The sequence below is a fragment of the Astatotilapia calliptera genome, chromosome 8 (assembly GCF_964374335.1).
Source record: "Astatotilapia calliptera chromosome 8, fAstCal68.1, whole genome shotgun sequence".
Lineage (NCBI taxonomy): Eukaryota > Metazoa > Chordata > Actinopteri > Cichliformes > Cichlidae > Astatotilapia > Astatotilapia calliptera.
Genome location: NC_137429.1, coordinates 18,618,885 through 18,646,876, shown reverse-complemented (window position 1 = coordinate 18,646,876; position 27,992 = coordinate 18,618,885). Strand labels below are relative to the sequence as shown.

At 41.8% G+C, this 27,992-nt stretch overlaps 1 protein-coding gene across 3 annotated transcripts; it reads left to right on the top strand.

Moving 5' to 3' along the window:
- Positions 1–6: 6 nt before the first annotated feature.
- rab11fip3 (RAB11 family interacting protein 3 (class II)) lies at positions 7–27,849 on the top strand. Of its 3 annotated transcripts, none has more exons than XM_026178786.2 (14): positions 7–2,925; positions 8,900–8,993; positions 11,588–11,664; positions 14,927–15,099; positions 18,478–18,678; positions 20,532–20,669; positions 21,488–21,523; positions 21,666–21,759; positions 21,935–22,179; positions 22,579–22,660; positions 23,383–23,520; positions 23,680–23,835; positions 23,946–24,086; positions 24,162–27,849. In XM_026178786.2, the coding sequence occupies exons 1-14, from the start codon at positions 1,330–1,332 to the stop codon at positions 24,273–24,275; spliced, it is 3,285 nt and encodes a 1,094-aa protein (XP_026034571.2). In that variant the 5' UTR covers positions 7–1,329; the 3' UTR covers positions 24,276–27,849. The 3 variants fall into 3 exon arrangements, with proteins under 3 accessions (XP_026034571.2, XP_026034572.2, XP_026034573.1); XM_026178788.2 differs by having other exon boundaries at positions 13–922; XM_026178787.2 differs by lacking the exon at positions 20,532–20,669.
- The last annotated feature ends 143 nt before the right edge of the window (positions 27,850–27,992 follow it).

Below are 27,992 nucleotides of genomic sequence, written 5' to 3'. Positions count from 1 at the left end.
AACGTCAGTGGTGTGTATGCGGCTGGAGGAGGAGGATGGGACACTGCTGATGCTGATGCGAGAGCTTTCGGCGTCTGTAATCAACATCGATGGTCTGACTGCCAAAACGATGGAGTTTCTTGGCCTCATTTGACACCCTGTTGGTTTCACTGTGGTCATCAGCGGGGGACGCTAGCGCAGGTGTGCTTTTGAGGACAGCGGAGGGATTTGATGAGGGAAAGAAAACGGTTTCGTCTCGTCACTCGTCTGGCCTGGCTTCTGAGGGACACAGGTGGACCGCCGCTGGAAAACGGCATCAAAATTAGGCAGTGATATTTTACTGCGAAGAGGACGATACTTCACGTTAATTACCCTTTGAACCCCGAAGCTAGCATTTTGGTATTGTTTTATCAAGAGAGGACGAAAGTTAAGCTTGAGGGTTTTTTTGGTGTGTTAGCCAGCTAATAGGCTAATTTCGTTAGCAAGCCTGTTAGCAGCTTCCCCGACCAATGGCACGGGAGAAGTGGGATGCTCGAAGGAGGAGTTAACGGTAGTTGCTGGCTTAAATTCATTCGAAGGAAAGACGGTCGGTGACACATGTGCGAAGCCGCTTTGCAACAACAGATTTGGCGTTAACGTTTTACAGCTTGGTGTTAATTCAGCTTCGAGTAACGCTGCTTACGTCGCTTCCCTCCGAGGCGATTGATAAGATTAGATAATCGGCTAATAAGGCTAATGTTGACAAACACTCTTGACCTAACGCGTTAATTCGTAACTCTAGTGTTTCATATCACCTCGCTGTCAGAGATGCTGTAAAGTCGTGTGCTTGTCGGTTCAGTTTCGAGACGTTATTGAGCAACTTTCAGGCCGCAAGTGAAGCATGCTGAAGCTGGAACATCTGACAACTACCAGGAGCGGACCTGTCATGGCAGAAAGGGATATAGTGAGTCCAGACGCATTTCCATCAGCACCATATTCAGTATGGCCAGGAAATCAGTATGATTTCTAGATTTAGGTAATGCTGTTCTCGAGATGTGGGGGGCAACCACTGAATTAAAAGTCAGAAATAGAGTCTTAGGCGTTTTTTCTAAACCTGCATATCTTCTTAAAACTATTGTAGTTTGTACTTCGTAAAATCACAATATCTGATAGCATCTTTTAAATGATAGCGGTGGAGAGCGCTTGTGGGGGCTCTCCACACTTGACTCACAATTTCACTAGAGATGTGCTGTGCCATATAGAAGCATGGCATTAAAATTGAAGGATTGGATCTTGACAGTAGTGAGATAAAAATAAATAGATACAAATCAGCAGCTTTCATAGGTTTCCAAAGGTGAACAGCCAGCATAAATGGAGCCGACAGTTGTGTCTGGCCCTTTGGGGCACACGCAGTGGGAGCCAGAGCAGCCATTTCCTCTTGGATTTGAGACACTGGATTCAGACAATGCAGGTGTACCCTGTCAAAACAAGAGTGAACAGACTGGTTTGGACTTCAGGAATGGCGACCAGAACAACATATCCCAACAGACTCAGAAGGAAAAGGATTTAGTGGACAACCACCTGAATGTCTCAAATCTTTCTTTTGGAGATTTGCAGTTTGAGGGAGATCACACCACTATCTCCCAAACTTTTCTCCACAGTACTCACATTAAGGATTTGTCTTGCACAGAAAAAACAGAGGGACTTGATGAAATTAGTGACTGCACATTGTCCTGGCTATTTTCTCCCAACTTCGCTGATGTGATTGGAAAAAACTCTGCTCAAAAGGAGCTGACTCTTAAACGGGATTCCCCTCTGGAGGACTTAGAAGTCCTCAGTAGTCGGGTTGCGCTAATAACCCTCAGCGTGCCATCATCTCCAGTGAAGACCGATACAGGGGATCCATTTTTGCTAGTAGATCTCTCCAATGAACATCCTGCTCCCAACTCAGAGTCTTCAGGCGAGTTAAACCCACAGGGTGTCAGTGAGGAGCTGGTAAAGGTGCCATGTAAGGAGCAGGTCGACCTCCCTCCCTTACAGAGCAGGGAGACTTTGTCACCTGAAATTGGAGACAAAGGTTTATTCCCTGATCAAGTGACCGATCTACCTGTAACCAGTAGCGCTACCCTACAAGGTTTACCTGAGAACTGCCTCCTTCATAACACACACAGCACACCGCTGGAGTGTTTTGAAGGATCTGTGCCTTTGTTGGATTTAGACGTTCCAGATTTTGACAGCAGCCTAAGCCTGTGGCCTGCCAGTGCTGCCTCTGTTATCTACACAGGAACTCCATTAGATGTATCATCAGAGGAGTCAGAAGTGGTACATGAAGAAGCTGCTGTTATTAGGAATCTTACTTTGGAGCAACAAGGTGAGAACGACCTGCTTGCTCTGGGTTTATTAAACGAACCTTCATCACTGACACTGCCTCTGGTTGAAGATGCCCTCATCCAGGGTGATCTCAGCAGTCAGAGTTCCTCTGTGGAAAACACACCTAAGGATTTGATGGAAGACAACATCTGTTCTGAAGTCAAAAATCAGGGAAATGAGGCAATGGCTTTGGATCCGTGCTTGACTGTTGAAGAGGTCCACGATGACGAATCTTGGGACTTGAAACCCCAGGAGGGAGTGCGGAATGAAAACAGTCCAGCAGCTGAGGAGAGGCCGGCCGACACTACACAGCTCCAGGGTTCAGGCTGTGATGAAGTGGCCTCTTTTGATTTTTCAGTTCAGGATTTAAATACAACTTCTTCTGAGCCTGAGTGGACTAGTGAGCAGGCCGTGGAGACGGTCTCCCTCTCCAACATGGTGGTAGATGACTCACTGCCGATGGTCTCAGCTGTGAGTGCAGGGGAGGAAGAAGTCTCCCCTCTGAAAGCTGTGTTCGATGCTTTAGACCAAGATGGTGATGGCTTCGTCCGCATTGAGGAGTTCATGGAGTTCGCCACTGCCTATGGGGCCGATCAGGTGAGAAGCTTGGTTTTTTTTTTTTTAGGTGTTTTTTTTTTTTTAATTTTTTTTTTTTAGTCTTGCCATTTTTGAGCAGGCAGCTTCTTTGTACCGTATGTTGGGTAAGATTCAGTGTAACACAATAAACTGCTCCATATGTGTAAAATCTTTAGTATTGATTTTTAGCAGGAACTTGGAGTGCTTCCTGTAAAACACTGGTAATTAAATAAACTAAAATCCATCTACGTCTCATGTCTGTGTTTTAGAATGTGTATGATCCAGATTTATTTCAGATAAAACAAGTCAACTGTCAAAATGTGGTCATTTATCTGATAGGTTTTTGGGTGAATGTTTAAAACCTTCATACAGACATGAAAGCTGGCTCAGGTGATGTTACAGTGTCACGTAATGGAGTGGTAACTTAACCCCTGCTGAGGTGCTGGTATGTTTCTCTGCAGTTTCCAATGCTTAGTGTAACAGACAATACTGAAAGTGCAACTTATTATGAAAACCATGCCTGGATTAGTTTGTCATCTATCTTCAGTGAGTGTTGAAAGGCCAGGACTTGTTTTTCTCTCTGATAAATCTGTTAAACATGCTGTCTGTAATGAGTTATGTCAGGCCTGAAACTCCATATGTCAAATGACAGAATGCTCACTTCTTCATTTGTACACTCTGTGGCTAGGGGATTACCCCTTGTGGTATAGCTGCTGTGTGTCTCTGTACCCATTAGCCTCACTGGTTTGATGTTATCTTCCCCTTTACATCAGGTATTCAGTTTTATTTCCACAAAAATAGGCCTGTCTGTCAGGGGTACCTAAGTGAGTATACATTAATATTAGAATTTTAACATGATCTTCTTTAGCAGTTTTTGATATGTATATATCAGCATGAAACTAGCCCGCTCAAAAGATGTAGGTCAAAAAATTTGGGCAATAAGTTAATTTCCACTACTTTAACCAGCTTGTTTTTAACACTGTGAACCTTTGGTACACACACACACACACACACACACACACACACAAAACGTAATGCGTGCTCACTAATGCTTTTTAATCTCTTCTTTCTCAGTTCAAAGCACCTCTATTGCTGCTGCTCTGTCCCGTGTCTAGCCATAGGCATCTGCAGCTCTCCAGGCAGGGAATTGTGAAGGATTAAGAATTAAATGTATTTTCCTGAGTCGGAGGGACTTCGTGCTTTGCGTGCAGTTCACCAGCTGCCGATGACCTTGTTTCGAGTGACACAGGAGCACAACGTCTCATGTTTGGTGTAATTAAAATAAGTTGCACCTGCTGATTGAGAGAGTGCTAAAGTTGACACATCTATGACACTGAGAGTTATTTTTTTTTCCCAGAGGTGTGGTCTGTTTGACTGTTATTTCCTGCCAAAAGGTGCTATCCAGATTGTGCAGGTGGCTTACTTGTTTGTTTGTTTGTTTGTTTGTTTGTTTGTTTGTTTTTCATTGTGTTAGCTATCCAATATCTGGTTTGCAAGAGCTCCATGAGCTAAATGTGCCCTCAGAGGAGGCTCCTCTCAGATTTCTGTCCTTTCCTGAGACCAAGGAGACAAACGTTTAGGCGCGCTTGTTATTTCTAACCTTATTTTTTTCATTTGCAGTTGTCGAGCAGTCAGCAGACAGACTTATCTATAGAATTTGTGGAATGTTTTAAGCATGTTACCTTTAGGTGAGTTCATCATTCAGTAGCTCACACGAGGATCTGTAGAAAAGTCAGCTCTGCTTCAACAGGGCAAACATATTCACTTTATAATTGTTTCTTTGCTGAGTGTTGAAAGTGTTTTTCTCCTCCCATATCAGTGCGAACCACATATAAATGTGCTTTTGATATTTGACTAAGCCTTTCCCTGATATGTCATTGTATTTCAGCTATCTGGAGATAAAAGCAGTTTGAATAAGCTCTATGCCTGACCGAGTCCAAATGGGGAAATTATGACCTGGGCCTTGGTGGTAACACAAGTGTTTAAATATGTTGGTTCAAAAACCACAAGGCAAAAAGTAATACAGATCCATAAAAAAATGCCCATTGAGAATTTATGATAAGCTCATCGTGTCATGTTTGTTATGTCATAGTTTAGCTGGCAGCTAGGACTGTAACTTGGGTTTCTCTTTGCAAATACCCCCAACACCTGATAAACACCAGGAAGGTATTCATAAGACATTTGCATGAATGTTCAGATGGCGTTCGTATGCTAAGCATGCAAATGTTTCCTCTAGAATTATTCCAGGATGTGATACCGACTATAACCGCACACAAATGTAGTGTATTGCGAATAACATGGCAGGGAAACACTGAGCACCAAATGTCTCTCTGCAGTAGTGAATCCACTCTATGAAACCTTTTTGACTATTTAAAAAAATTAAAAATAAAGGTCCTGTCTGGCAGGTCTTAGTATGGCGCTATTGAAAAGACTTTCTAACTCCCACTCACTCTCTGGTTTTGACCCTGATTCTGCACAAAAGCCACACTGAACTTCATTGAGTTTGGGACTCTCTTCTGAGTCGACATCACCAAACCTACTTTGGTCAGCCTCCCTCCCATCACCCACTGCTGTTATGCACCACCCCTCTAATCCTCAGTGGAATGCCCCAAGCCCTGAAACATCCCCTCTCTTTAGTTCCCTTTTGTTTTCATCTGTGTTTTATTTACAAAGACTACTTATTTATTTTCATCCGAACCTGCCAAACTTATGATTATGGCTATCAAAGTTTCGTTTGGCAACTGACTATTGCGAAATGCCCTTTAGGAAACACTCTCACCAAAGGGTATTCTTCTCATCGGGGTTATGCACAAAAGTGGTCTGTGTGGAGGCGGTCAGGCGTGCCCCGGCACTGATTAGACACAAATGGAGGAAAGCGAAAAACCACAGTGCTTTGCTCCGCTGAGCAGTGGAACCGTTGAGCTGCATCTGACTTTTTATCTCAGTCTTTCCTCTAGGTCTCAGGGCTGTACATCTGTCTAAAAAAAGACACTGTAAAAGCTAAAAATGTAAGTTACCTTTTAGAAATGGAAGAAAGGATTAACACAGACACAAATAAACATGAAAAGTGCTTAAATCTATTTAATATAAAATCTTTCTGGAAAATAAGTGTTTAAAGAAATTACTTTTCAGAGATTTTGTATTAAATAGATTTATCAAGTTGTATGAAATACTTGTTCCATGTAAATAAACTATGTTATTGTTTAATATGTTATTGTATCAGGCTTAAAATAGAAAAACAGGTCATATAGAGAACAGCAACAGTCAAAACAAGGACAATGATAAAAGTTATGTGAGTCTTAGAAGAGGATAATCTGATTTCTTTGCCCGGTTAATAGGTTGATGCAAAAATGAAATCACATTCACCTTTCAGTTTTTAGGTTAGACCTAGGAATAGCCAGCAGGCTCCACTAACAAGACCTGAGGGGCCTGGCACTGCTGTACAGCTGAAATGTAGGCCATGGACACTTTCCACAGGATAGTAGCTTAAAACTGATCTGGGAGCTTTGGCACTGGAGGTTTTTACAGTAGCGTATCCTACTCGGCTCAGTGGTGCATTTTTTTTTTTTCTAATGCCACAGAAACGATACCCACAAGCTGTTCTTTGCTTTTTATATCAGACGTGCACAAAAACGTCACTGAAACCACTGATGCTCGTTAACTCCCCGCTCACACCTCAGTTTTCTCGCCTTGCCCAGAAAGAGGTGTTTGTGAAGAGCTGCGTGGAATAAAAGCGTTTCCTCTGAGCTGTGATGTTCTGTGATGTTGGGATGTGGAAAAAGCTTCAGTAAAACACCTTACGCTGACCTAAAGCACACTTTGTTTTTCTTCTTCCGTGGACTTGCATACATGAAATCACTTGCTGTTTTGTGGTTGTGTTTTGAAGCCCCAGTTTTTACACTACACCTGTCACCGTCTTGGTTTTGTTTAGTTAGAAGTGTTCGAGAGTGTGTAGAGTGTCAATTTATCAGGTGATTCAGATAACTTCTAATTTAAGCCCGATAGCATGCAAATAAAATGCTAGAATTTCTACCATCAAAGGAGTATTTTTGCATGGTCTGTTAGAACAACCAGCGGGCATTACAACCTACAGCCTTTCTGTCAGTTAAAGCAGTCACTACTGTAAAATGTGTAAATGGATGAAGTTATTAAACAAGTTCACCCTTATGAAAGGAGTTAATAACCTATGGAACCTAAAAGCAGCAGGCTGGTTATTTATGCTGTAGAGATGGGAAAGTTAATCTCATGCATTGTAGGTACTTTGTCCATGTTGTTTTGTTTTTTTTAAATGCACAAAGCCACTGTGCCTGAGGTTTTGGATTCTACATTTTGAAGTGTCAATGTTAGCATTTTAGCTGTTGTAGCGCATAGACGTTACTATATATGGATGAAAGGTTGCTAAGCTATCAGCTATCTCTAGCAGTCGTGGTTAGCAAGCTGTATTAATTAACTGTGCAGGGTGCAGTGAAGAGAGTCTGTGTGGATTGACTTTTGGTCATTTAAGGAACGGCAGTTTTTCCCCCTTATGCTTCGGCCCTTGGGGTCCTACTATTGATCAACATTTCTGACAAAAAATACTTTGCTGTATTTAGTGAGGATTGGCCCTGCTTTCATGTGACTGCATAGTTGTAGCACACATGTGTTATGCTAGCTATACCCAGTATTTTTTGCTGGATGTAGTTTTTGTTTATTTTAGAAGCGAGCTGTAGTACCCTTTGCATGTTTGTCTTGTTTGAACAGAGCATTTAGTTGGTAATCTATCCTTCCGTTTTTTTGTTGTTATTGTCCAATAACTTTTTAGTGCATGAGAACCAAAGAGGCACGGATGATTAAACAAAACAAAAAAAACCCCAAAACTTTATTTAAAAAAAAAAAAAAAAAAATGTAAGGGGGAAAACCTAATGATTCCTAGTTGCTAGGGTTCAATACAAAAAACTGTCTTCATCTGTGCTCTTTTTAAACCTAGAAAATGGTGAGCGTATCAAATCTGCTGTAAGAAAAAGGGTTCACCATTGCAGACAAGCTTGCTGGATGAGCTGGATGCTTGAACTCAACATTGCTGCATGAACTCTTATTTAGCGATACCACTCACTCCCCTTCTCTCACCCAGTACAGCTGGATTTAATTAATCAAACCCAGATCATAAGCCACAGGCTTGACAGAGTCAGTTTGAGTAGTTTCAACCTTCTCAGCCTCTTGAGTAGGAGCTCAGTATTGCTAAGAAGATCAAGTTATTTTTATGTGTAACTGATATAAAAAATGTTCCAGAGACGCCACGCACAGAACAGCAATCCCTTTAACATGTTCACACTGTGCTGACGTTCTCAGAGAAGAAGTGATCCCAAACCACAGAAACCTCACGTCGCTGGTGCTCCCACCCAGCTGCTCTAATTCTGTTACATGCTTGAAAGTATGCTGCAATCATGTGTTAGTCTTTTTTTTCCCCCATGTGTGACATTTTATGCTCAGAGGGTGAGGTACTTTTGCTGATAGCTAGTTCCCAAGTTAAATCTCTGGAAGCCAGATAACCTATCCAAACAAGCCCTCTTGGTAAATTAAAAAGATTTATTAAAAAAAAAAAAGCTATAAAGCTAACATCCTTATAAACTTGTCCAGAATTCAATAAAGTGAAACTCTTTACATCTGCAAAAGTTGATTTTTCTTCTCAAGCTCTAAAGTGTTTTATTGGTGACTTTCTGCTCCTGTAATCAAAAATGGAGCTTGTGTAATTGTGCAGTTAAACTGTCAAATGAGTTGAATGATCCTGAGTATGACTTCTTAACAGTTTTATGAAGCCCAAAGCAATTTTGAATGCAGTGTCCTCCCCCCCCCCCCCACTGAAGTCAGTATGCAAACATTGCAGCTAAGTAGTTTCCCCTTATGTCAGTCATTACATCTCCCTGAAGCATCCATGCTGAACATATGGTAGGTTTATGACAGGGAGCTTTTATGATGTCAGTGTAGTGAAATCTTTCTTGTTTGTGTCCCTCTTTAGGTGAAGGATCTGACTAAGTTTTTGGATCCAAGTGGGCTCGGTGTCATCAGCTTTGAAGATTTCCACCGTGGAATCTCTGCCATTAGCAATGGAGGTGAGTCATCGCGCATCTCCTTTTGTTTTCCTTGTAAACTTGTTCCTTAGTACCCTCTTTTTGTGGACCCACTACGTCTGCTTGTTTCAGACACTTGTACAAAAAAATCTCTTGAGCTACCCCTTGCCCCAATTTCTTTACATTTTGTTTCCAAAGAGCCAGACTTGTCCATTTCAGTCCAGTCTGACCTTTTATTTTGTGTGTATGTGTGAAGCCACTTAACAATAATCTATGAATTATTCAAGCATTAAAAAAAAAACCCTGCTTCATACCTGAGCACACATCATTAGAGATGGCATGTTGCATCCTGAGTTTCTCATTCAGATCAGACACAACTCCTAATCCTTTTTGTGGGTTTGTTATAACATCAAAATCAAATCTTATCCAAATATTGAATTAACGTTCACATTTGCTCAAAAGTGGACATTAGTTCAAAGAGAGAGTGCTGGGTGTGTGGTGATGTCATTGCAGCAGTGAAACTGATGCCTCAATCTGCCCGGACTATTGATTTGAAGAACTCATTCCCAAGGCTTTCTAGGTTGCATATATCCAGTTTCTCAAACCATTAATAAGTCATGCACTGGAAAGTGTTAGATGCACAGACACATGGGCTGACTGGTGAGGTTTCAGAGCGGGATTGGCAGAGGGAGAGATGAGGTTTGGGCAGAGCGTCCTGTTCATCTTAATTATTTACAGTCTTCTCTCTCTGCCCTGTCCTCTCAGTTTTCCCCACTATATTTTTCTCCCACTAGTCACTACTGTTGATGCAGAGTACAGTGATGAAAACACAAAGAAAGGACAGATACTGCCTATATTTGCATCCAAGGATAAATATCTCAATGTAAACTCTGCTTTTGTGTACATTTTCTTACTAGATGCTCTTATTTCACTGCTCAAGCAGTCTCAAGTAACTGGTTTAATAGGCAGTTTTTGTGCTCCTGTCATTTGAGCAGAGTCGTTCTGGTTTGTTTTGGTGTTTTTGTTTGATTAGTGCACATACCGTATTCAAGGAACAAGGATGATATTGTTGAAACTGGCCACTAGTATTGTCCTGTGTTTCCCTTACTGCCTCTCCATTACTTTAGGTGCGTCTAGCTCTGTGGTTAATGAATCAGTTTTTTCCTCCTAGGAGAAAGTTTCTCATTGGTGTGTGAAGATCTAACTTCCCAAGTTGCTCACACACTGCTAACAAAATCACAGTGTGCTTGTCACTTTTCAGCTAAACTATTCCTATTTAGAGCCACTGCATCCATGTCGTATTCATTACCCCAGCAGTGACCTCCTCTTGTTGTAAACGGAGGCCAAAATCTGCTCCCTCGGGTCCCAGCCTGGCGTATACGTTCATCATAAGCTTCACTCAACTTTCTTCTTTTGTTTCCATTTTTGGATCACTCCTCACGGAAAATTGTACCTTTTTAATAAAGGGACGTCTGCAGGCTATGGAAATGCCTTGTATCCCATAGTGGCTGTGGCATGTCTGGAACAACAAAACATTGCCTAGAAATATTTGTGCTCTGAAATTTTTACATGATGCCAAGAGACTACAGGTGGGCAGCCTGCTTCTCAGGCCCATTCTTTGTGCACTCCTTTCGCTTCAATAGCCCACAATGTCTGAGTCTCCAAGAGCAAAGGGTTGCATAAAAACCCTTGGGTCTACTGCCAGGACACTGTTTGTGTTCTGTTCTCCCAGCAGGGCGCTATTCATTCCTCTGTTTACTAGATACGGAGCCGCAATGGCTGATGGGACTGTCGTTGGTCCGTCTCAGGTTGCACTGTTGGTACTTTCAGTGGAGGGTTTTATTGACAAATATAAAGTGGATATGGTTGCTTGTTGCCCTTTTTACAGTTTTATTGTACCAGTCGCTTGACATTCTGTAGCCCCTCAAACGTCTGTAAAAGTTACATAATGTTTGCTGTCAAATCACTCTTAGATTGCTGACTGTAAATATACAAGTAGGGCAGCTCAGGTGTAGACTCTGAAATGTGCTGATTAAAATGCTTAAGTCTGTTTTTCTCCCCCCTCTAAAAGTCAACATTTAAAATGAATCTTTGTTAACGGTGACACCTTTACTCATTTGCAAATTGAGGCTAATAATTTAATTAAATGGAGGTTTGTTCTTTTTACCACTGTAGGGAGAAGCAGGTTTCATGGTTTATTTATAAAAAAAAAAAAATAGAGAAATGTTAATGTAAACCGAAGACTGACATTTTAATAGAACCAAAGTAAGGCACGAATAGATTAAATAAATGCAGTTTTGTTATTGTGCTGTGCATGTAAGGGGAAACAAAAGCTGACAGGCTCTTCAATTTTAATCCCAAATTGTGCACAACATTTACATAAACACCTGAATCCAGTGGTGATAATTTACCTGCACACTTGCAGGTGTCTTTTTTTTTTTTTTTTTTTTCTTTAATTGTATTTTCCTTCAGTTGTTTCATTCACCTGCAGAGACATAATCCTGCATCCTGGCTCTCTGCTTTCTCATGGACATTGTACTGTGCAGACCAGTCTCGTGTTTGTTGAGCCTTCTTTTCTGTTTGGCTTTGTTTGTTCTGTACACATTAAACCTGTCTTCCTCCTGTCACATCTGCAGGCCCGGAGCCACAGCTATACAGTGTAAACTACAGTCCAGGGGATGGAGCTGTCGGCTGTCAAGAGGAGTACGATGAGGTGAGGAGCCATACAGGGAGGCTTAGTCGCTCTCAAGTTGTGCATGCGGTCCAGCTGTTGTGCTGTCAGTTCCTGGTGGTGCATGCAGCAGCACAGTGTGAAGCTTGCAGGCTGAACTCCCTGTGTACTCTCACTCTTCCCACTGTAATTCACCGAGTGGCTTGCAGAGCTATCATTACTGCTCTATGAATGCTCCACGGGTTGAACACCCTGGTTTGGCTGACACTAAATAGCATCTGGCAGGCGAGGCTTTTGAGTATTCTTTGACAAATATTGAATTAGCTGGAATGTGAGCTTGTTTTCATGTCTCTGGACTTTTTTTTCTTTTTTTTCTTTACTGTTGTGGGCAGCATATCTAGAATTCCTGTCTTCTCTGGTGTATGAAACTTGTATATTTAACAATCATTTTTGCTGGCCTCTGCAGAATTGAAAGGTTTCTGCTATTATGTGTGCCTCGAGCTGTGCTGGAGGACGACTGTTGTTTTAGTGGCTTTACAATGCATGGTATCGGCGCCCTCTCTTGATGTTGTGTAGAAGTGCAGTCACGTATGTGAGAGACTGATTGAATAAATATTTAAGCATTCTTCACAAATACTAGGATATAAAAATAAATAAATAATAAAAACAGAATTGATCTTTGTGTACTTTTTATTTTGGCTAATCTAATTTGAGCACAATAACTGTTATAGAGCTTCACTTGATTGACAGCTGAGGCTTAAAATTACAGTCATGGCCTTGTTGCAAACTAAATTTAAATGCATTAAATGAATCCACTAGGTTGACAAGTTGCTCTGCACAGTAAGGGCTTTACATGTGAAAGCTTGGTTTTCACCTGAGTTGCTTAAGGTTTATTTTCAGATGAGGTCTTGCTTTTCGTAGATGTGAGACTTCTCTATAGATTACAAGACATGCCAGCCAGTCAAAGGGAAGGAAGCGAGAGGGCTCTACATGTTTGCAAAGAGAGGGGGGAAAAAGATAAGAGATACTGCTGGTGGGAGCAGTGTTTTATTGTCTGGCCATCTGTGAGTCTAGATGGATTCACACTTGTTGGAAAGCTTTTAGTTGTAGTTAAGAAAGCAACTTGTTATATTCTTTAAGGAAATGAGTGCACATAAACTGGGTAGATGACATACTTGCATGGGAATCATACTTCTGCATCAGGTCTACACTGTGACTTAAGCCATAACCAGAACCGCATTTTAATCCCACACCACAACCTTCTCTAAACCTGATGTGCACATCCTGAGAAATGCAACTACACGTCGGGTCGACGTATACCAGAACAACTTGAGTAAAAGGTTGCAGTGTAAGGATAAGAGGAGTTTCTGGTTGCTACATTAGTTATGACATAGATTTCCAACAGAAGTCTTATCAAGCTTCAAAGTACTTTTTTAACAGGGACAAAGCCTGTTATGAATTGTATTATTTCTCAGTGTTTTTGTCTTGTCATATCTGTTGATTCCTTGGATGTTTATGGGTGATTTCTTTTTATTATTTTCCAAAAAATAGCCATTTGAATTACTTACTACCTAATTACTACCAATAGATGCGGCTATTTGAAAGTAACTGTAAATTATCATCACCGAGGTGAATATACCCTAGCTGTAGCAGTCCACGCAGTGTTAACTGTTTTTGTTTTATTCTCTTTAGACTTTGGTTCCTTGTTTTTATCCTTGATGCAATTATCTATAATATTTTTTCTACTTAAAATATCCCAGCCGCTTTGGCTGCAAGTTTTTGGAACCCATAAGCAGAGTCCGGGGGTTTATTCTGTGAATGTTTGAAGGCGACGCCACACCTGTGTCCGTGGCCTTCTTTTTTTTTTCCTCGAGTTTCTGGCAGGAAAAAGTTCCCCTTGCTCTCGCTCTCTGTCAATGGCCGTGCTGTTCTGTCCCTGTTTGCTTTCAAAACAAGCAAGGTGAGGCTGTTCAGCTCGAGCCTGGCATGAGAGAGAAATGCAACACCCAGTCCACCACATTTTTCCTTTATTAAATAACTTCTGCCCTTGCTGATGTTCACATTTCCACCTCAGCTTTAATTGCTTTACAGGGACAATGACAGGTGTTGTTGAGCTGAAACTTTGTTAAACACTGCCCCCTCAGTGTTTGCACACAGACTGTTTAATTTAGGTGGTTGTAACGTGGAGACCTCGTTCGCTGTACAGTCTTAGACATGCAGAACGTGGCGTGATCATTTAAACGTTAACACTGTGGCACTAAGTGAAGTTCTGAGGGGCGAGCCGGGAATGATTAAATTGTTAATCTTAACTGTTAGCTGATTGTGTGGCATTTTCACTCAGAGCTGTTAGCAGCTGATTGAGCATTACAGCTGACTTCTGTTGCTCTTTGGACTTTGTCACTGTCTCCACCCCTCTGACCACCCAGTGTGCAACAGTATTATTATTTTTTTCCCTTCCCTGACGCTCTCTGCACTCTCTCTGAGAGTGAAGGTGAGGAAGGAATAGTAGGAGTTATAAGTGGGCTCTTATGGCAGGCCAGCTTTTCCGTGAGTGAGCCTGGGCAGGAAAAATGGTTTTTGGCATGGTGGATACCCCTCAGGGTCCCTCATCTTCTGATACTCCATGTAGACTGGTATGTTAAATTTTCCAACATGACTCACCTTTGCCTTATTATCGCTTCACAGCTCTGACACCTGATGAGTCTCTGGTTGCTGATGACTTCAGATGTCTATTTTCTGGCGTGTATCAGTTTTAAGCAGTTGGTATTTGTTGTTTGCAAAGCATTTTGTTTGAACATGTTGCTTAGAGGTGTTGATGCAGCAGGTTTTGCTTGGAACTGCCATCAGAAGCAGTCTCTGAAGTCTGTTTGTGCTGAGATTTATTTGCTCGCTGCTTTAATTGGCATCAGTACCTGCTGGCTAGACAGGAATATTCAAGATTAGCTCATCTTTGAAATGACTGCCTTGTTGACAGCTGTAGTTTGTGTGTGTGTCAAATAAACAACAACTGACAATCTTATTTATCTTCCCCAAAACAACCAAAGCACCATGGTGGTTAGTCTCATTCAAATTCATAATCATAAGAAATGTGTAGAGCACTGTGAGTACTTTGTATTGGGGCAGTGTTTGCTCGATGTTAATACTTACATTCGGCCAACTAAAATAATATTTGCGCATATTAAATTCCACCCATAAATATGCCCAGCTAGTACTCCAGTAAATTATTAAAATAGTGATGGATGTGGAAGTTTACCGCCTGAGTGCTTTCCTGTAATGCAACCTTATTCTGTTTTTGTGACTGCAGCAAAATGAGGTGACAGACAGTGCATACCTGGGCTCCGAGAGCACTTACAGTGAGTGCGAGACCTTCACTGATGAGGACACGGGGGCCCTTGTACCTCCTGAGATGCACGAGGATGTGGAGACGGACAGCGGCATCGAGGCCACGCTACACGACCCTGAAGATGGCAGCAACAGGTTGGTATATAAATTTCATGTCAGTGTTGGCTGCTATGCCTTTATTTCCTGGGGGAAAAAAAAAGAACTTGTGTGTTTGTTCAAGGCTGAGAAAATTGGATTGTAAACTTCAGTGTCTTGAGTCATACATCATCCCTTTATTCCACTTGTCATGAGATGCAGAAATCATGTTTGTAATGGCTCCTAGGTACAGAAATCTCCCCCAAAAATGTGTGTTAAATCTCTAGCTGAGGGTTAGCCCTGGAGCTGCCCTGCACTGCCCTTTTACACAGATCATGTGGTTTATGGGTCTTTCGTGTGTGACACTGGATCACTTGGGTTCTATGTGGGTCAGCAGACAGGCAGATTAAAGAGAGGCAATAGACTAACTTAATGCCTTCAGTTCCCCTGAGGTCATCCATGCGTTACTGTGTTGTCCTTAATGGAGACACCTGTATTTCATATCCAAGTATAGATGTCAGTGGTTGATTTACCTGCTATCACTTAAATTATGTGCTGGTAAATTTCAAAAATGGTTTCATCCATACAGGAGACAAAAGGTTAGTTAGTAACTCTCTGTAATAAAGACTTTTGTTGTTTTGGCCAAATTGTTGTTCTAAGCTTCAGTATTGCCTCAAAACTTTGCCGGCAGAACATCAGTAATGTTCTTTAGCTTTTTTCTTTCTTACTTTTATTTTTCTTAGTGAAATCATACATGCTATAGAGTATTTGGGGCGAAGGTTCATAATCAGTGAGAACATTCACTGTTAGTGTTTTTAGTATGACTGAACCGGAAAGCTTATTCAGAGATAACTTGGAATCTGCACAGTGTAAGCACAAGAAACCTTGAACACAGAAAGCCCTTCTACTATTCTTTACCTACGGTGGTCGGAGTGAAGGAGTCTTTTTACTGACCTGAAAAGAGGCTGAGATCTACTCATCTTCTTTGGTTATTTAGTAAAGCTGTTTCTAATAACAGCAGGTGAGTTGTTTTAAAAGTTCTCTTTGCTAAAATTGGTCATTGTGTGTTTTCAAAAATAGTTTTTGTTTTGTTTTGGTTTTTTTTTTAAATCCATTCATGGTGAATGTGGGTTTAATTGTTTTGCTCTGGACTTTCTTTTAATTGGTTTTACTGTTAAATTTGAGGTTGTGCTCTGTAAAGCGTTCAGTTATCTCAGCACCAGTGCAGCCCACTCACAGTTGACAAAATTAGTAAAGTCTGCATTCCAGAGCTACAGACTAGCGGGAGGTGAGGGTTGGTGTCTGATTCTCACATTAATATTTTCGTCAGTAGTCCTCGTTTAATCGAATTAAAGACTGTAAGATCTTTTTTTTTTTTTTTTTTTTTGTCGTCTCAAACAGTCGGACACTTCAAATGACGGCCCACATAAATAACAGTGCCGGTTGCTGTGGCAGATGAGATTCATGTCAGCATGCAAGCGTTCTTGTTGATACAGTTTTTAGGGTAAACACGAGAGAGGAAGTGCACAGCTATGTGGCTTCATCTGCTGACTGTGTGACCTGTCTGTCCGGCTTGGTGACGGATCGGAGTGGACTGCCTGACATGGATGTGTTTGCACTTCCCATTCCATGTGTGAACCTTGAATTCCAGGAAGTGTTGAGTTGGCTCTTTTTTTGTGTTGTTTCCCCCCCTTTTTTTTTTTTTTGCAAGGCTAATCTGATTCTGCCTCTCCATTTACTCAAGTCATCACCCACACCTCTAAGTCTGACTCAAAGTTACATTTTAAAGTGTTTATATTTACTCACCTGCTTACTAAAAACTGGAAATGCATTAATTGCCAAAAAAAAGGACCCTTCCGTAATACCAGTGATATCATCAATCCTGTGAAAGGAGATTAGGTCCTATTTAAAATGTTATTACTGTCCAACACTGTCTATATAAGTTTTTTTTTTTTTGTTTTTTTTAATACAGCTTCCTTGTCAAATACAATCTTTGGCTTACTGTGAGCATTACTGATGAAATGAAACTAAGTGGACGCTACGTCAGCTGAGGTTTTGCCATGTAGCATGGTTAGCTGAGCGAACCCTAGCTCGAGTCTGCATTCAAAAGAGATTTTAGGATAGGAGTATATGCACTGAAGTGGGGATTAAGAATCTAACAGGATTAGCCACCTCCTCCCTTCTCTGTCCTACCCCTGTGTCCCCCACACACATTTGGCCCTTGGACAGTCAGCAGGGCTGTCTGTTGGTCATTGCTTAGCTTCAAATCTGATTAAGCCACTCACAGTCAGCCTTTACCAGTACACGGCCTTAAGTCTTTGCGGCAGCAGCATCCGTCATGTAGCGCTGGCAACTTGCAGCTCCGCAGGATTTGTTTTCTCCACACTGGAGAGTGGTGGTTTTTGTTTTTAGATTGAGGTAAACTGTGAAAATTCAGGATTCCACTCTGGTTGTCAGGGGTTTTAACTCCAGTTGCTCCGAGGCTTTCACGCCAGGGCAGCGGAGGGCGCTTAAAAATGCGTTCTCTCTCGTCACCGTCTCTCTGTGCGAGGGACCTCAATATGGGGCCAAGTAGCAAGAGCCTGAATAAAGGGTGAGTAACAATAACATTGGTTTTGTTCAATTTAATCCGTTCAGCTCGATGCGTTTTTGTTTTGGTGTTTTTTCGCTAAAACTGAATTATTACTTCTTAAGAGTGCTTAGGAGTGTTGGCTTTGAATTAGACAATAAGCAAAACAAATCATGTCACAATGCGCTGAAAAAGCAGAGATTTCTGCTGATTTAGGCATCCTCTTCCTGTAAGAGTGTGTTTGTGCACATTTAAGACCTCCAACATCCTGCTGGACTACAGGAAAGCTCTTCTCTGAACCTTTCCTGGTACATGAAAGTAAATCTTGTTTTGTAACTCAAATTTACTATAAAGTCCTTAAGACCAGCCCTCCACCTGAATTATGTTTTGCTGCACACAACAGCCAGAGCAGTCATGTGGGTGAAAGTCTCAGGTTTTTCAGTAAGCTTGACCCACATTAAACACCACAAAGACTCCAGTCACATGTCTCAGGTGTTGCCCTTGAGGTTTTGCATTAACAGAGTACAAGACATGTTGTTTCAGCCAAAAGCAGGCCTCGGGATTAATGTGAATTAACAGATTACCTTTGAAGACGAGCGATCGAACTTGTCCAGACTGTTGCTCTTCTCGGGGAAAGATTAATTGTGCTTGTTTTGATCTGGTTAGATCCAAGATTCTGAGCTTTAGAGATTAAGGTTTGTTAAGTTTATGGAAGTGTGGCTATTTATGCTCAGACAGATGTTACTTCTGTCTTAACCTGGAACTTTTTTTTTTTCCTCTTTTCTTTTTTTTAACTCGGACTTGACATTAACAGTGTTGTTGTTTACGCCTGTGGGCACGCTCAGCAACTCTTCCACTGTGTGTTTCAGGTTTTCCCTGAACTCAGAGCTCCATAACCACTCCCTGGTGACGGTCATTGGTGGAGAGGAGGAGCACTTTGAGGACTTTGGGGAAAGTAACACTTCAGAGTTGCTGCTGGAGAGCACCACAGAAGGGCCCGAGGGAGAGGGTGACTCCCATCTCACACAGACGCCTGAGCAAGTCAATGGCTCAGCATTGCGCTCCCCCAGGTATGAGCTTGTCTTCCCTACACAACTCAACTCAGGCTTCCCGAAATTTAAGTTATTTGTAGTGCAAGTTATTTCAAATTTTAACCCAAAGTCTGTAGATCTGAGAAGCCATTAATAAGTGTAACCTGCACAAAGGTTATTTCTAAACGACATGAATCTATGAGAATTTAGGCTGTGAAATCATGGCTTTATTTTTATCAGCCCTTCCTGATAAGAGGTGTGAGACTGTCACATTCTCAGATGTGCTGTCCAGGCCCTGATGCGTATCTTTACATTCTTCAGAGAAAATGTTTCTCTTTTAACAAAGACACTGAGGTCAAGCATTGATAAGACATATCTGGAGACATCCTTGCCACCACTGTCTGCCTTCTTTTCTTGCCAAGGGAAAGATAAGATGGCCTGAACACAAAGTTCATTCTGGTTTAACTCTGCTTGTTGTAACAAAACTGAAAATGTGGATTTATTTCTCTTTTGGATGCTTCTTGGTATCCTTGGACTAAATGTGTTTTCAGTCAGTGTGTCTTAAAGGTGGCATCTGTTAGTGCAGGTCAGACAAAGATGGATGTTTTTGTTGCACTGAGTTTAGACGTCTTTAAGAGGCTCCAGCTGTGTAAAGTGCCCATTTAAAAACAGAAACGGCACGAGACACAAACGTATTCACGCTCTGCACCTTTATGTTGAATAAAGCTCCTGTTTTAGCCTTTTCCCGCTCATTTGTTCCCTTCCCCCCTCCTCTTTTTCTCATCAGAGACTCTAAGCCGGATAATGTGTAATATCCGCTTGGGTGATATTTCAGTGACTTGACTTGCCAGGAAGCTCTTAACAGTTAACTGCCTAGTTGTTGTAGCCTACTGACAATGCAGAAATAAGATGGGGTAACTGGATTGGCACTAATAATACCATTTCAGTTATCACTATTAAAGACGTCAAGTACAGCCTCACTCAGTTCCTGCTGTTTTAGTAAAGCCTTTGTTAACATTAGAGGAAGGCTACATCACTATAGATGTATTATAATTCTTAGATTTTTGTTAAGTATATAAGCTCTAAAGAAATATTATGTAATATTTTTAAACAGAAAGTGCATCTTTTCCCATACAAGTTGAGCAAAAATCTGTTTAGTGGATAGACTCGAATCTCATACACAGAAAATAACCGCATCCCACAAGCTTCACCCACTCGGTGTGAATGCGTCACCGTGTTTTGAGCAAATCATGCTCATTGTTGGCGCATGTATCACTGCTGCCTACACACACACACGCCCCCACATTTATCTACATATTACCGTACTGAGTACATGTGCACACTCTGTCGGGTTAGTCCTGTTCTGCACAAACACACATCGCTGTGGGCATCGTTTAACACGCTGTCAGGATAAAATTGCTCAGTATGATGCTGCATATGGCCATCGAGTGACTCTCAGTCTGTCGTGTAACGCAGCCTCTCTGCCTCCAGGAACCGAAACGGGTGCCAGTTTATTAGGTAATTCAGGTCTGACTCTCCCCGAATAAACAGCAGCTGGTAGACGTGATGTGCAGAGAGCAGCAAGGAAATAAAATTCAGGCAGGCAAATTAATGGAAATGGGTCTAATCACTCAATAAAGATAAGCACAGTCTTTATCTAAGAGATGTTTTGTTTCCTTACACTATCCAGAGCACGAGTCACAGCCACACTGCCGTCTGTCTCACGTCTCCTCTCAGCACTGCAGCCTTCACTTGTCACTCTTTTCAAACTCTTCTGTGGATTTCTCTGATACCCCAGTGGTGTCCCTTCCCACCTGTGTTCACCCCCTTACTTGTCCAGCACTCACCACATCCTCCCTTTCCTTTTCTTCCTCCTTGTTTCCTCTTTCCAGTGCACCCACTTCTCCCCCTGGCTGCTTTCAGAGCTTCCTCAGGGAGGAGGCGCTGGACTTTTTCTGTAGCCAGTGTCACAAACAAATAAGTCGTCTCGAGGACCTCTCCACTCGCCTCAGTTTCCTAGAGATGACTAGGTAACACGTCATTCACAACCTCCTCTGGGTATAAGCTGTGTGACTGTGTGTGCAGTGCCGATTAGATGCAGTGTCACGCATGTTGTCATGATGATTGCATGACATTGGCATGATGGATAGGAGTGTTAGCATGTAGTATATATTAATAGAATAACATTGCTGATTTTCTTTTTTTCCCCATCGTTGCCATCTTAACAAATGATTTGTGAGTCTTAAAGAATGCTCATTTTAAAATAAGCATCATAGTCTGATTTTCACGTTTCATTCATTTGAGACATTAGCAGTATGAAATAATCACAGCTGAGTGGTGTCTGAGTTTCTTTTCGTTCCTCACATCATTGACTTCATGCTTCATTTGACTTTGACTGAATCCTTCTGCTAGTCAAGTGAAGGATCCTGCTTTTATTCAGACTTACTCGGATCCATATTACAGACACCCAGTAATTCCCAAACTTGGTTTATTTACAAACTGTAAATTCACAAGTATGTAATTCATTTTTGCCAAGTGCTGAAATTGCTATTTTATTTTAAAGGTTTCTGTAATACTCACATGGGTGTGTGTTAATCTGTTTGATCCTACATCAGCACCTGTTGGGTACGATTGATACATGCTGGTTTGTTGGTGTTCAGAGTGCTGTGGTGTGTGAATCCCTTGTAGCTTTAGTTATTATTCATCAACATGTTTTGTTTTGCTAGTAGATCTGCTAGTAGACAGAGGGATGAGGGGTTGGATAGGGATACCAAGCTGCGGTGTCTCTTTCCTTTTCATCGTTTTCTCTTCCTGACCATTTTTCCTGTTGTTCTGTCTCCCCATCCAGCGCTGGCAAGCGGCTATCCAGCAAGAAAGTGGCGAGGTAAGCCAAACTTTAGCTCTGTATTCTGTAGATATCAGCTCCCTTTTCTAGTATTATTGTAATTAATGGTTGTTTTTGGAAGCAGTTGTTTATCAAATATGAGTGGATAAGATGGAGTGATGTTTTTGCTCTTTACATGCAGACACCTCCTCCAGAACAGCTCAATGACTCTGGACACCATGAGCGACTTGACGCGGGACATCCTGGAGCTGGCTGACAACGACATCACAGACAAGGTGACAGTTGTGGTTACGCCGAGTGAGCTGCAACAGTTTTCACCTGTTACAGTTGTTGTGAAAGAAAGGAGGAAAACATTTATTGGCAGCCAGATCGATCGGTTTAATTGTTAATAAGTCAAAACAAGTGTTTTTTTTTTATTTTTAATAACTGTGAAATGTGTATACTGTCCAGGTGCTCCTCCTTGAGCGCCGAGTGGCAGAGCTGGAGAAGGAGTCCGAGGCTTCAGGGGAGCAGCACGCACGCTTGCGCCAGGAGAACCTTCAGCTGGTGCATCGGGCCAATGCCTTTGAGGAGCAGCTTAAGGAGCAGGAGCTCCAAGCTGACGAGGAACTGCAGCAGGAAACCCGGCGTCACAAGGAGGCCCTCAGCAAGCTGGAGAGAGAGAGAGGGTTGGAGATCGAAAACATGCAGGCGAGGTGAGGAGACTGCGAGGGGGGGAAATGGGTGTTTTTACACCTTTGTGGCTCCACGAAATATCAAAATATAGATTTTTACTGTATTTAATTTACTGCTTGTAATTGTAATTATAAATGCACTTTGATCCCTTGTGCCTGCAACAGATGGGTTTTTGCGTCGTTTATATTTAATGGTGTTTTATAACAGCCTTGCTCATTGTGAGAAGAGGTTGTTGTTTTTTTTTATTGGAGGACTCATGGCTCTGCACTGCCACCATATGGCAATAATCTTCCACTGATGCCATTTTTTTTTTTTCTCTTCCCCTTGTGCAGTCAGATTGTTAAATATTAATCAACTGAGCTGTTGTGGAGTTTTTGGTTTTGGTGTGTACTTTTGACAGATCTGTGCTTGTTCCTCAGGCTTCAGCAGCTGGACGAGGAGAACAGTGAGCTGAGGTCCTGCGTTCCTTGTCTTCGAGCAAACATCGAGAGACTAGAGGAGGTGATGACATCATTGTCACGTTGCTTTGTCTTTTCTCTTTTGTGGTCCTATCATAATATCTCCCTTGCATTCACTTGTAGGGACTGTAGCTCCGAAATGACAACACAGGCACGGCTTCCTCAAGACGGGCGCTTTGCTTCTATTTATTGAACGCCGTGAAAACTATAAACATAAAACACAAAGGCTGTAGGCATTTCAGTCACTTAAAAGTAACACATGTGCTTTAACAAAAATTACCTTGTGGCCGCCTGTCACTTCAGAGGTCCTAGACGAATAACCTTATAGTCTTGTGCATTCTAAATTAAATAATTAGAACACCATACATTACAAATTTGCACAATATTACACTTACAACAAATACCTTGTACAGCTAGTACACAAACCAGACTTCTGCAGATGGCTCACTAAAATCCTTTGTGTGATTATCAAACACAGGCCTCACAGCCATCACACCCAAACCTCGTGATAATAGCGGTGCAACATAAAAATTGTTCTTTGTGCCAAGACGAAATCATCTCATACACCAGATAAAACACACCTTCACAATATGTTCCACAGAAATTTACAAGCAAAAACATTTTAACTGCTGGAACGAACCATTAACCTCTTTTATGCAGAAGCCATTTCTGTGACACTTGCAAGGAATCATTTTATAATTGTTTTTGTCTCTTCTTGCTAACACTTCCCCACGTCTTTATTTTTTATTTTATTTCCTTCTCCAGGAGAAGCGGAAGCTGCAAGATGAGGCTGAAGCCATGGCCGACAGGCTGATGGAGGAGACAGAGTCTCGCAGGAAGATGGCCGACAAGCTGAGCCATGAGCGCCACCAGAACCAGAAGGAGAAGGAGTCCACGCAGGAGGTCAGACATGTTTTGTTTCTTTTCTCCGTTTGAAATGCGTAGCACAAAAATATAAAAAACAGAATACAGCTAGAGCCCATCATATTAAAATTTTACATCATCTCGTTTTTTGTCATTAACATGATTTTTCCTCACATCCTTGATCTGTTTGTGCCACAGCTGATTGAAGATCTGCGAAAACAGCTTGAGCACCTACAGCTGTACAAATTGGAGGCTGAGGCAAAGAGAGGACGTTCACCTGGAGCAGGGCTGCAGGAGTACCAGACCCGCACCCGTGAAGCCGAGCTGGAGCAGGAAATAAAACGACTCAAACAGGTACCAAAAGAATCCTCATTCTGCTGTTTTTGTTGTCTTTGCGGTTTTGAGATGGAGAGGGGAATAATTTAGCAGCTGCATGGATTCAGTGTCTGACTTAATCTCTGCAGGACAACCGTACTCTTAAGGAGCAGAATGACGAATTAAACGGCCAGATTATCAACCTGAGCATCCAAGGAGCAAAGAATTTGATGTCTGCATCCTTCTCTGACTCCCTGGCTGCAGAGATCAACTCTGTCTCTCGCACAGAGGTAGGTTGAGGAAAGAAGTCGTGAACCGCATTCGCTGTCGGCTTTTCCCTCACTTCTGCTTCTCTCTGTTTCCAGCTGATGGAGGCCATTCACAAGCAGGAGGAGATCAACTACAGGCTCCAGGACTATATTGACAAAATCATCGTGGCCATCATGGAGTCCAACCCCTCCATCCTCGAGGTCAAATAAACAGCCAGAGGGACTCTACGGACTGCAATTAAGAAAATTGGAGATATTTCTAATAGAGGATATAAAAATATTCTGGAAGGAGAAAATAAACAGTAACGCCCAACTCCCCCCATCAGAGAGGATTTAACAAACAGTTCATGGCTGTCGTTGACAAATAAGCTAGTTTATTTTTGGTTAAGTACCCATCGAGTCTGTGCTTTTTGTGAGCGTCTGTGTCGGCCTTCCTGATAACACTTGGGTTCTGATGACGTCCATGTTGGTGGCTAGAGGGACCCAAGATTCCCCGTTTGAGTGAATGAATGTGTAAATGTGTGTGAGAGGGAAATATCCTACAAAGTAGAAACCCCTTTTCCAAACGATGCTAGAGCTAAAACCTGATCAGTTGTACCTAAAGGCCTTAAGTAAAAGGTGATCAGTCTTCATTAGTTATGCTACACATGCCTCAGTTCAGTCAGCGAAGGCTTGCTGGGATGGTGGCAGCATGATGGCTCAGATCATCTGAGCCGCGCTGAATCGTGTTTTTAAACAAAAGCCGTATGAAGCGCCGCTCAGGAGCCGAGTAGAATCTGTCCTTAACATTTTAAAAGTTTGCAGTGCTTCGTAGCACCGCGCGCTTCTCTCCTTTAACAGAGCTCAGCCGTCTTTTCCAGGGAACTTCTGCTGGGTCGCAGACAAGGAATGCCTCAAGGGGGGGGGGGTGTTTTTGATGTGTTCAACATTCCCCTTTTTTGCTCTGGTTTTGGAAGAAGCTTGGCAACACTAGGAGTGGAAAACATTCTTGAAACCTTCAAGTGATCTGTGTGCTTTATATCATTTATTTTTACAATGAAACAGGGTCCTGCAGGTCTTCAGGTGGGCTGGAAACACTACGCTTCCCATCACTCACTGGCACAAACATTTAGATATCTCCCATTTATTGCACAAAGTATAGGCTGGGTATACTGACTTTAACTCTCCAGACACTTGAACTGAACTTGAAGGGAAGCTGGCGAGTGATGGTGGAAACTGTAGTTTGGCTTCAGTGAAGTCCAGCCCACCTGACCTCTGCGTTCTCTTGCTGAGTGAAAGCGACAGGGAAGCTTATCAGTTTTTGTTTTTCCTTCACGAGCGATTTGTTGTCAGTGGAAATGTCGTTGTGACTGAAACGCTTACAAATGACAACTGAGAAGAATCCAGACTTTGTCTTTTGCACTACATTTTGATTTAAATATTGTTTTTGTTGATGGAATAGAAAAAAATGTTTATTGTAAAGGGATGAAATCATAAATGAAGATTGTCAAGTGTGGGATTTGTTCCTGAAGGAATCCCACTCATGCTGTATTGGGGGAGGGTGTTACATTGCTCTAATATAATTACATCAAATTGAGTTTATTTAGGAAAAAAATCCTGCAGCCATGACTTCAGATTAGTTTGTCATTGAGAGCTCAGATGAGCTTTCTGCTGACTGTCAGCCAGACCTAATCTGCATATAACATTGAGGAGAAGTGGCAGACCTTGGTAGCAATAATGCTGGCCCATGAAGTGGACATTGATGGGTGGGTTGAAGGGACAGGATAAAGAAAAGCTGCTCTCCATTTCCTCTGCTTAAAACGTTTCTCCTTATTGCTGTAATTGAGGACGGCAAGAAGGAACAAGGACTGATTCTGTGCTCATCGGTACTCTGCAGCCATCTTCAAACACATGGACATTTTTTTCCCCCTCTGACCTGAAAGTGGATGTTTAAGTTGGATTTACATGCCAGGCATCTTGTTGGACTCGTATCATGAAGACTGGGGGGAGGGGGGTATTTTTGTCCAAACAGCATGGCGTTCCGCGCACACACACACGCTAAAATGAATTCCTGTTTTTCATACGTTCACCTCTGAAGTCTATCTCACCGCTCCTCTTCTTCACCTGCCACTCCATGAAAAATGGCCTTGGATGTAAATGACTTGTACATGTAAAGTTTTTTCTACACTCATTCTAGATTCTAGGTATTTTTATAGTCAGGAGAAAAAAAAAATAAGAGCGTTTCTTTTCGTCTTATGCTGAGAGACGGCTGCCTGTACTCTTCTCTAGCATGTAGCGTGTACAGTATCGTTTGGGTTTCTCTTTTCTCTCATTTTAAATCACATGCAGATATTTATTCGACTTACACTCTGATCTGTGATCTGTTCTGCTGAAAATATATTTGTACATTTTTGAATTCATGAGGGGAGGTGATTAATTCACAGTGAATGAATCTATGGGCGAATTTACCGAATTCTGAGAGTTTAAAGCAAAGTTATATAATGTTTGGGGCAGTCAGCAAACACAAAACAAAGCTTGAATGTGACCTGCTCAGTGCGGTGATCTGTTGAGGTCTGGGCTCTCTTCCATTGTGCTGATGCTGCTCTGACCTCTTGGGTGTTGTGATTTAGATACGGCTGAGTCTGCAGTTTTCTAATGTCGTCTTCCCAGATGGAGTCAGGTACTGCATGGAAACACAGATTTCTTAATGTATATTTTACTTGTTTGACTTGTTCTCACTGAAGAATCATACGCTGAAACATCGGACGGCAGAGCTGTAGGTTGAGACCTCGATGTGACACACAAAACCTCGTATCCAGGCTCTATGTTCAGCTTCCTGCCCTTTTTTTTTCCTTTTTTTTTTCTTTTTTTTTTCTTTTCTGTGGTTCTGGGGGTTCTTTGGGGGGGGGGGTTTCCACGACAGATTCTTTATAATACTGAACCATTATTATGCTATAATGTAGAAACAGGACGACACCTGCGCACAGTGGGATACATGACACTCGATTGGTGTTTTGTCTTTCTGACAGACGGTTTGATGACTGGCGACAGTTTGATTAGTCGGTGAAGCCACAGAGCTGACAAAATCTTTTCTTTCAGCAGAGCTGAAGGTGATTGCACTTTAACCAGATCTCTCTTCATTTTACTCCTGCCTTTTAAAAATGACCAAAGACATATTTAAACATTGACGGATCAAGTTATCCATTAGGATTCACTTTTATTAACACTTCTCCTGTTCTAGTAAAAGATAAAAACACGCTTTCAGCTTGGAAAGGAAAGAAGAAGAAACTGGCCTGCTAGTCTAAACACTGTGCCTCTGTCTCAAACTCCTCTAAACTAACCTGATCATGAGCCCTGGGGAAAGCACTGACCACGTGACTGTCAGTTTGTTAAATTATAATGATGAAATCTAAACTGTAAATATGAATTGTCTTTTTTTTTCTCCTTTTTTTTTTGTGGATTTCTTTTGTTTTTGTTTCTTTCATCTCACGCTCACTTCCAGTGTCCAAAGAAAGTTTGCTCAAGGCACAAACGTCACTACTGGAGTAGTGCATGGCTTACCATTATGTGACATGGGAAGATTAAAAGAGAATATTGTAGAGGAAAAAAATAAACTGTAAAACTATTTTCGAAGATAAATGTATAAATTATAACAGTATTGGTTACAGCTGTATTTTTTTTTTCTGAGATCCCCAAAATGATCTAATCCTAATTGTTCTTGGGGAGCTATAATTCAGTCATTGTAAACAGAGAAAATTTAAAGGTAAAGGTGAAAGTAAGATTAGAAAATAAAGGAATAAAATGATCTGTGTGGTATTGGCTCATTTTGTTCGCGGACTCGATGCCTTGTCTGATCAACAAACCACAGACGCCTCCAACCGGCCATTCAGCACCATCTGCTGGTTATGCTCAAAACAACACATCTCTCATGCTCAGTGTTTACAAACT